Source organism: Oculina patagonica, chromosome 4, assembly GCF_052425735.1.
Source record: "Oculina patagonica isolate OP01 chromosome 4, crgOcupat, whole genome shotgun sequence".
Taxonomy (NCBI): Eukaryota; Metazoa; Cnidaria; class Anthozoa; order Scleractinia; family Oculinidae; genus Oculina; species Oculina patagonica.
Window position 1 is genome coordinate 54,115,651 of NC_135761.1, and position 10,598 is coordinate 54,126,248.

Below are 10,598 nucleotides of genomic sequence, written 5' to 3' on the forward strand. Positions count from 1 at the left end.
TCCATACAAAAGTCTTACTACAAGGCAAAATGTATTGTGAAACTACAGCAATAATGACCAGGTTCAGTTCGCGCTCTGCAAAGTCGAATGTTGATTGTTATGTAGTATTACATTGACATTGAACTAATCCATTCATGAGATACTTTATTCCAAAAATCAACAAGAGATGTGGCTTTAATTCGCAAAAAGGAAAACTATTATGCCAGTAAACGCTACTTATTATAACTTGCTTCCTTTAAGCAATATAAGACAACCAAAAATAAAAATTACAAGCAAAACTGAAGAGCCCCCTTTTGCTAGAGATCTACATGTCATTTCTTGTTATAATGGTTTCCATCATTAAAACTATCTTGAGATTTTAGTTATGCCAACAGTTATGCCACAAATGAATCAAATGCGGGGACTTTTAGTAACATCCGCATTCTTCAACAACCATATCATAATTGCGCATTACGACATTTCCATTTTCTTCCATTTGAAGGAGAGATATCGGTCGCAGTTTGGTTGGGACACAGCATGCCTCGCCATTGGTTTTGTTGCCGTTCTTTTTCTCTATCAAGGCTTTGAGCAGCGAGTGGTTTGTTGGGGAGCATTTGCCTTTGCACTGATAGGCGTTGAACGACGCAGGTGCAATGATCCTGTCATACAAGCCAAGATCTGCAAAGTCGACAAACATGTCCACCTTTCGGCAGGCATCAACTTGGAGTGCAGCCTTCCCTGGAGAGGTGTCACGATCTTGAGGTTGGACGTCGCCAGGACCTAGATCAAATAAAGAGCGATCGTTAATATTGTTAAATTCAGAATTCCAACTGAAAACATACTGGCTAGCTAAATCAAAATCACAGTTTGTTTCTCGTTTCAATCTTAGACACGCCTTGTGAAGTGAAATATCAAGGACCAAAGCCCCGAAAGAAACCACTGTTTTTATATTACGTTGTCTTCATTACAATGCAATTTGTACACTTACATTTCCCATGACATTTTCTTTCCTTCATGATTTCGCGTTTAATTGGCAGGAGAAACTGTGGAGTGTTTCCGTCAGTGGATTCCGATTCGGTCTTGTCCACCTTCAAAGACAAAGGTTCTTCTTTATTCTCAACTTGTTCTTCTCTGATCACCGATGGAGTCACCAAGAAGAGTTGCGAGGCGAGAAGCGAGAGAAACAGAAACAGCATTGTGAAAATGTTCACAGCAAGTTTCTGACAGCGTCAAGTAGATCGTTCGAATGTCAACGATAATCTACTTCAAAAACATGTGAAGCTCTCTTTATATAGCACGGCAAGTACCCATTATTGACCTTTTTGTGCGTGTAAGTATTTTAAGAACAAAACTAATACTTTATCTGTTACATGATAACTCAATCGCATTTAGGGAGGTCTTTGGCAGATAAACTATTCTCGAACCATTTCTACCTCCAGCGGAAAATTAAATGTCAAAAATATCTCATGGGCTAAAATAAATTGCACGCGACGAAACATGCACTCGACATATTCTCATTTGTGCGATAGGTCTGATATGCTCTGGGCTGAAATGTCATTGCTGCAGTCTTGTCATGCAGTATTAGTCAGTATTACGCACTAGCCGCTTGTTTCTTTCTGCTTTGTTCGTGAAAACATACAAAGAGCTGCTGGTAAACTTTTAAAACTGAAGGCAACCCAGTTGTTATTCTACACTCAGCCCCTCAGCAGAATCTCCTTTGACCGCTAGCAGAGATGATATCGATTGCGAAGCGGAAATCTGACCTTTTGAAAGTGCTAAAGCAACCCACTGCCAGAAAGGAGGTTAAATACTGTGATATGATATATTAATGTCGTGTTAATCTTTACAGGGAATTGATCTGTTTGCGAGCTAATAGTTACTTTAGGTTTGGGGGAGGGGGGGGGGGGGCGTGAATTACAGTTCTCACTGCAAGCAGCTGTATTTTGGTCTATTTTTACCGCAAAATTTCGCTCCTGTCCATTTTGCGACCATTTCTTCTCAATTGAGCAGGATTAAGGTCGCGGGCGACACCTTAGGCTCATCATTATGCATTTATTTAAAGCGTATGCACGAAGTACAACGACTGACATCGACAACTTTACGAGATATTTATGACTAGACAAAAATATGGGCGAGTGCGCGTGACTTGTAAAAAATCCCTGTTTCTTTGATATTTTAACCAATTTAAAACAACACAGCGATATACGTTAATATAGATTGTAGGAAGTCTTTGAGCTTATTTTTATTTAAATTTGAATATTTCTGCAACTCAGGGTAATCACAAAAATATTCGGCATAAACAATCGTGTCCTTTTTAAAAACGCATTGTTCTCACCAAAAAAGCGTGGAATATAATTACCATAATTACATCTCTCCTTGGCAAAATGATCGTATTTAGGTCGGGACACCTTCGGAAATCTCAAAGTTTGGACTTTTCCGACAATTTTGTGGCAGAGAATACAGCACGGATACAGAACTTCATGACTTGCCACTGCAGATAGGTAAACTATGAATACTGTAGTGTGTCATAACAGAAGCGGGATTTTAAAAGAGCGCTTTTAGAAAGATGTAGAAGACATTAAATTCAAATTTGCATTAAAGACATTAAATTCAAATTTGCGCACTTAAACCGCCATAAGTTGCTGGCAAACTTTAAATTAAAAAATCAGCTTCTGTTCACGACACTCTAGAGGTATAGACTGATTAATTTTTGACAAGATCACAGCGTGCTGTCTCCTATTCGTTCCGCAAACTCTGCCACAAAATAATGTTTTTCCCAATTTGGCACTAACGAGGCTATAACATCGCCGTTAAATGTAATCTACCAAATAAAAGATGACATTCACAATCTTTCCTCATTTTTTTATGTCTCAGTAAAATTTGAGCTTAATCGCACCCATAACTGCGGAGAAATAAGCGTTTTAAAAGATGCAGGTCAAGCAAAATTTCCCTTCATGAATTTATTCATGCTGTAGATATCCCCCGCGACCTTAAAATAAATGTGATTGCGTTTGAGATTACCCAGCCTTCACTATAAGATGTGGAAGTTGAGAATGGCTACGGAATAAAAAAACTTTTAAGGCGGGGGTTCGCGTGAAAGCCGTTTTCCACCATTTAATGTGGGTTTTATGCGAATATCTCGTTAGCGTTTCAAGCAATCCAAAAACTCTCCGCTCATTTCACAAATCTATGTTTAGCGGTGTTTTGTACATATTTGGGTTATATTTGGGATTTTTTGGGAGGAGATAATTTTTCTCAAAGGATATGTAAAATTTAGAGAAATAAGAAATATTGGAGATTAAATGTGATTTTTAAAATTAGAATTTAAAGTTTAAAATTGGTAGGCGGACATCAGTTAGTCCCCCTGACAACCTGGAGTGCTCTTGCGTGGGGGTCAACTGTCTGGTGGTGTTTCAAAACCAATTTTCTTTTTCCTTTCCTTTCTATAAACCTCCTACAATTTCACTCAAATTCATATTTAACCCCGCCTTAACTCAAAAGGGAGAAATTGAGAATATAACTAATAATCTGCGGACTTCCATACCAATAACAGCTTTACGCTTCCCGCAAAAATTGAGTGGTTTCCACTGAATCGAAGCATAAAACAAACAAACTTCAGTCACCCATTTATTAGTCCTCTCCGACTAAGTTAAGCCGAGTTTGTATAATGAGATAAATTGGGATGATAAATCGTTAACACCATAATTATCTTTAGACTTAGTTTTCCGTAGGTTACCAAAACATTTAATTAGTCTGCCATAAAACAGTGTACACTGAAGTCTCACGAAATGTGAATAAACAGTTCGTCCTCTTTTCGCTTTCAATACCAGCTTGTTGTTGCTTCCCAATCTTTCCAGTTGGACTTTTCGGTCTGAGCAACGAGTATTAATGTATCAGTGAATTCCAAGCGACATCACCCCCCCCCCCCCCCACCCGGCTACCCCCGGGCATTTGACCTCTACTGAGGCCCAGATAGTGTGAAATTTGATCGAACAGAACCTCAGATGGTCGGGCATTTGTTCGTTGACAAAATGTGTCATAAACTATAAAAACGCTAGTGAGAGTGAAGTTAGTATTTTGTTACGTTAATGTAAAGTAGTTTCAACGTACCTTTTTCTATTAAAATTTGCTGATTATTGAATAGGGCATGAGTGTCCGTTTAGACCTAGTATTAACGAGAAAACCCAACTCACAATGACATTTCAGGTCCGACTAGTGCAACCGGCCCACATAGTGGGGAATTTAATCAGACATTTTGAAAAAAATCAAATGCCCGGGGGTTTGCCCGGGGAGGGATGATCTCGCTTGGAATTGACTGATACATAACGAGGCAGCTGTCTTCTCATCGTTAACTAGTTTACATTGTGCGTTCCCCATTCACATTGAAGCACACAGTAATAATAAGCAAAGGTCAAACAGATTATTTAACATAAGGCCAACCCAACGTTGAGAACTCCATAACACGATAGTCATTGCGGGAGTCATCGACAGTGTATCTGACGCCATGACATGCCATGTCATGCCTTCAATGTGCTTGTCCGTAGGAAAAAAGGTGTTATTAGTTGCTAATACAAGAATCGACACATTTATCTATTTAAGGTGGCCCGCGGGTATTTATGAGGCTGACAGTTCCCTTTTTTAAGCGCGTTTTAAGACGGGAAAACGTGAAGCGATTGCTAAGATTTTTGAGACTCTGAAAGAAAATCCTTAAATTATATAAAATGATAAGCCTTATAGCGATCAAACGCGATTTGTTTAAGTTATGAGCGATTTTCGGAAGCCTTCGTTTATAATAAAATGCGATTATTTTTAAAATGCCACGGTGAATTTTTCTTTAATTACCCCAAAACGCTGCCAAACAGTTGAAGTTTACTCACAACAACTTACAGGGAAATCCACTCCGTAGATTTCCTGAACGAGCGACATCTTTATTTTGCCTTTAAAAACTGTTGTGTTATGCGTCTGTCTTGACCGTCGCATAAATTTGATACTTATAATAACCCAGTACCAGCCAGTTTTGAGGCTGGTGTAACCTTAATCTTGTGCGTAAAAGTTAGAACGATCGTGTATACTGTATACATCAAATGATAACAGTCAATAAAGATGGATGGTTTTCAGCCGAATTTTTGAAAATATCAAACAAATGACGTTATTTCACATTGCGAAAAATTTGTCAATTTGTTTTGCATTTTTTTAAAGCTGCAACTAGAACAGGATATTGCAAAGGTTTGTGCTAATTTTTAGCGTGTTCCTTTCATACGGTTTGAAGAATTTCGGTTGCAAAGTTAGGTACATTTGCTTTCCAAGTTCTGGTCGCTTTGTAAACCCCGCATTTCGAATGAAGTTATACTGTTGTTTTCGAAGAGAGGTGTTACTTTCAAATTCCGCATGATCTTCTGTCACTTGGAAATTACACAGCCTGAAATAGTTACTAATAAAATGACAATTACCGTTCCTCCACATGTATTCTCTGACGGCAGAAAATAATTCTTGATGTTACATAATTTAAGAATTATTCTTTCATATTCTTAAAAATCTAAGCAATCGTTTTACGTTTTCCCGTTTTAAAACGCGCTTAAAAAAGGGAACTGTCAGCCTCATAAATACCCGCGGGCCACCTTAATGATAAGTGTTGTTTGAACTTGTGTCTTGCAGTGCAAAACTCGAATTTTATCGGCAAGTAACGAGTTGTCGACAAAATGTTCAACATATTCTGTCAACAGTGTTTAAAGGCAAAACAAATCAACATTTGAATAAAGTTGACTCTTCGTTGCGGGACGCGAATGAGAGGCGGCTGTATTCGCAGGCTAAAAGTTGACAAAATCAGAAGAAGAGGATAGAAATTATTTTAAAAAGACATTAAAGATATTAAAGACCAGCTTGCGAAAGATACATCGATTCATTTGATCATTCTGCTTAGCTAAATTAGAATCTATTTTGCCTAATGACTTTTATTTTTTACCTGTTAATGCTATAATTGTGAGTGCTGCCATGTATGCTCTCATTTCGTGTTGGTCAGAGTGCCAAAAACATCAAATCAAGTCCTGATAAATCGCCGCTAGTGGATCTGTCTGGAAGGTTACCAGAATTGACAAAAAATCTGCTCTCAACATTGGCTACCTCCTGCAGATTTTTTAAGAAGGCTGAATGTAATCAGAAACTGTGCATTAATCAGGGGCACCCAACGGAATATTTCGTTAAAATATCTGTTCGGAAGACGATTTGAGATCTAGAATTTTAGAACATTCATTGTAAATTTTTTTGCTTGCCTGCCTTTCCTGGGATTTTCGAATATCTAAAAAATAGTATAATTGTTCATTTTTAACGGATTTTTTACTCTAAAAAGGTCGCCTAGAATTTTCGGGAGCCTTTCTCTGGCTGGAATTTTTTCGAAAAGGTAAGTTTTGATCTCTATAACTTTCGGATCACTAGACTTTCAGCTAGGAAATCCGAACAGATAAAAAAATTTTAGGGGAAAAAATATGTCTATATCTACCCGGTTTAAATACTAAAATACGTTCAACGATGCTATCTTTAAGTGGTTTTAAACTATATTCTCGATGGGTGCCCCTGATTAATTATTTTAAGTGATTCAATACCTTAGTGAAGGTTGAAAATTTGTGATGACATTTGGAAAACAGCCTGGCCTTTGAAAGGCCACTATTTCTGCATCAACATGTCACTGAATTTCCATGAAGGTTTATATTTTTGATCTCTAAATATTTTAATAAAAAAGGAACGGCTTTTAGAATTAGAAGTTAAGGTCTTAGATGATGTAATGTAAGTCGCGAATCTATATTTCTTCTTCCTACGTAGCAGGGTAGAGCAATTCTTTTCCAAAAGCCTATACGCATTTTGACGATTTCCTCGACTTAGTCACGATATAAGCTTACGAACAACATGCCTTTCAACATGTGTATTTTCATGAACGGCCTTGACAGTACTTATCTTCAGGAGGTCGTCAGTGCGGTTAATCTACAACAACATGATCTTACGGACAGTTTCCTTCAAAAAGATCTGCATTGATGAAAGAAGTTCTTAGGTTGGTGTTCATGAAGAATTCGTCAAAAGTGGGCTGAAAAGACACACTGAGATAAAATGCTTTCTGAACTTTCCAGCCGCTTCTAGTTTCTTACTGAGTTATGGATTCCTACAACTTAAGTTTGGAGTTGGACAATACCTTGCAAGCGATCTCAAATTTTTAGAAAAAAATACTAAAGCACATAAAATGCTTCTGGCGAGTCTGTCCCTTTAAAGTAAAATAAATGTCCGAGTTTACTGCTTATGTCTTCGTAATTGTACATGGGTTGAAAGGAGACAAGAAAGCCAAAGATATAAAAATAGAACAAAAAATACGGTATTTGGTTCGTAATGGTTGAGAAGCACACTGGTTCTGTGTGCCGCCACCAATTCGATATTCAGTTCAAAATGCTTTATCATCAATCTATATCTGCGATAAACGGTTGTTACTTCCTCGTCCCCAATGAAGCACAGTTGAAATTTGCTGGTAAAAGGCGGGAAACAGGGGGGGCCGCAAAACGTTGAGCAACAGAGCCCACAACTCCACGCCTGTGGACTGGGCAGCAGTTGTAAAGTCAAGCTCGAGACCAGTGCACCGCGCAATGAACGCATAGATTCTTTAATTAATTCGCTTTAGGCTTAAATTTTGAAATAATGAATAGACAAAAACCTTCAAAAGTGAAGTCGAAAACTTTGTAGATTGTATTGACTATGTACGTTCATCTTTGACCTTGGTTGTAGATAATCGGAAAATAATTCTTGTCAAAAAGGTCGGATAATTTCCCAGCGAAATGTTCGAGGCACAGTCTTCATCGGCGATTAAAGTGCGATGCAGTCGAAAAGCTTTGCTAGGAAATTATCAGACCTTGTGACAAGAATTATTGTCCGATTCTGTAATTGTATTGTTTGTGTATTCGGTGTCATTTTGAATACAAATCTGCAAATAAATTTGACACTTTTATCCTCATAACCTCATTAATTAAACCAGGCTTAAAAATATATTAAAACGTCGAGTTTTATATCGGCAAAAATGACATCTTATCTTGATTGTAGTTGAATAGTCAGAAATGATTTGATTTACTGAATTTATTTCAAACCACTTCTAACTATTAAAACAGAGTAAAGTTTAAGCCTTAATATGAATTGGGTACCAGTTATCAATATCAAGCTTTCTCTCTGTCCGTTTGTGTTCCGTTTGTTCCCGCATATCCCGGCTCCTGACATGAACATTATATTGTATTAACAAAAAGCAACATGGGTAATAATTTTGTTAAAGTTTACTGTTATACTGTCATAAAAATCCTTTGGCTTTTTCTTTCAAAACAGATCATAAAACACGTGTTAAAAGTATACACTAAAATTTTGATTAATGATTTCTCGATGAAGAGAGCACAATGCATCACTTAAAGTTAAAAATTGAATTCACTTGTTTACATTTGAGATTTTTTGGCGGTAAAAGTGGTATTTTTAATATTAGCTTTGCTAGTTAACTAATATTGTAGCGACAAGAGAAGTGATCGGCGTTTTTTAAGGCAAGAGCACTCAAATTTTACAGCAAATGGAAATTTCTAGATCATAATTAGTTTGCGGTTAGTATAAACACACTTCTCGTGGCACGCTGCATGTTTCCTTGCTTTCTAAGATCTTCAACGACTGTAGCTCACGCAACGAGGGGCGTTGAATGGCTCAGCGGGTCAGCGCGTTCTGCGTATGTTTCCTAATCAACACGCTGTGTGCGCAAAGCGGGCAGGTTATCAACCTGTATTCAATTCTGCTGACCCTTTTCTTTCACTGCAAGCGAAAATTCATTAAGAAAGCAATTAACGCTACAAAGTCCTTGGGGGTTAATTCTCTTGCTAGCATTATTCCCATAGTATTCATTCTCTTCGCAATTAAAGGGCTGTTGTTCAGTTCCTTAAAGAACATAAAATGGGTCAGTCTCTTTAGAAATCTTTTAAAAGAAAGTAGATATAACATTTATAAGCAACTCACGACTCTTGTTTGGTCAATTGACCGGTTCAAAGAACATTTCTAAACACCTCGCTGGCGAGGCCGCGGAGCAGATTTTTTCCCAAACTTTGTTGTTTTGGCAAATTCATATGCAAATTTTTTTTCTAACGCGTTGTTTACGACTTGAAGGCTGTCTCATGCAATTTGTCATAAGGACGGAAAAAAAGATTTATCATTAATAAGTCTTGAAAGTGTGTTTTTCTTTTTAATCTGATGGTGAAAAGATAAGATTTGTCCTTGCACATCCTTGAAGCAAAAGATACTTTTTTCATGGGATTATGGCTGAATCTAAATTAGCCATTCATTTAGACGCCAGCAGTTGTTCAAAGATTGAAAAGGAATTAATGATTGTAAAAGGCGTCATGGAGTGTTACTTTTCCGCTTATGGCTCCAGTGATCGCTTCATGATCTAACGCACAGAGCGATAAAACAGGAAAAGAGTTATTTGAAATCTGGCGTTTTCTAAGTTTGTTTAAATCGTGTTAAGAAAAAAAACCGCGGTAGATAATATTCTTGATTAGTGCATGTTACAATTGCGTTAACTCGAATATCTATTGATATTTAAGTGAATTATTTCAATGCGAATCCTTAGAACCAGACAGCCAGCATTGGAAGTAAATTTCTGTGGCTTTTTTTCCTAACTTAAACATCTAGATAAACAAAGAAAATGAAAATCGCAATTCCGGTCGGTGTTTTCAATAGGTTCTTTTTTAATTAAAAGACCCTGGATTAAGGTTATTGACAGGTCGGTTATGCATGCACCATGAACGTGCTCTTGACTTTGTGGGAGGAGATTGATGTTGTGCCCGAGGGACCGAACCGATGCGAAAAAACCGCCACAAAAAATGTACAAACACCACAATTATTAAAGGTTCTTTTCTGATATTATTTTTTACTCTAAAGAAAATTAGGTTTTCAGCTAGATTGACTAACGCTAAAAAGTGAGTGAAAGCCATTGAATAGTCTAAGTGTCATTTTGGTAAGATGCTTCCTTCGGAAAAGAAAAATGGGAGCGCAGACATTATTCCGCATTTGATAGCGAAAAGACAATGAACTCGACAATCAGAGCGTTTTTTCTTAAAGAATCGATTTTCTTAATGCAGTAGCTTTAGCAATTCGACAACCTTAACTTGTTACTGAATAAAAGGCATATTCTTTGTCGCTATTCACCGGCACAAAAAGCCGCCTATTTGTTTTGACAACCCAACTCAATGTGTCCCTTTGAATTTCTCTGCGTGTGTCATTCTCGCTACAGAGAAAAAAAGAATTGTTTCTATTTCCTCGGCTTTTCCGGCCTCGTGTTGAGAAAAAATGATTTTCAACCGTGAAGTTTCAGTAGGTTTTTAATAACATGTGGTTAGGATTTATTGGCCAGGGCACCAGGGCTCTGTTTGCTGTGGTGCAAGTCTTAGTTAACTCAGGCATACTAAACGGCTCGTAGAGAAGAAATTAAACTGTCGTTAGAAAAATCTTTAGTTTTCGTTTTCAGCTGTTTCCTGTTTTGTCCGCTAAGACAGGTGTAGATTCACGCGGTGGCTTGAAGAAAGGGTCACAGTCGTGGCTTAAATCCATGTATCCATTTAATTTGT

General features: G+C 37.5%; 1 protein-coding gene across 1 annotated transcript; it reads right to left on the reverse strand.

The window, feature by feature from the left end:
* On the reverse strand, nucleotides 1-1,227 carry LOC144648853 (univin-like). The gene is made up of 2 exons (XM_078508299.1): nucleotides 968-1,227; nucleotides 1-759 (listed from the first exon to the last, which is right to left on the reverse strand). Exons 1-2 carry the CDS (start codon nucleotides 1,173-1,175, stop codon nucleotides 407-409), a joined length of 561 nt encoding a protein of 186 aa, XP_078364425.1. The 5' UTR covers nucleotides 1,176-1,227; the 3' UTR covers nucleotides 1-406.
* Between the last annotated feature and the right edge of the window lie 9,371 nt (nucleotides 1,228-10,598).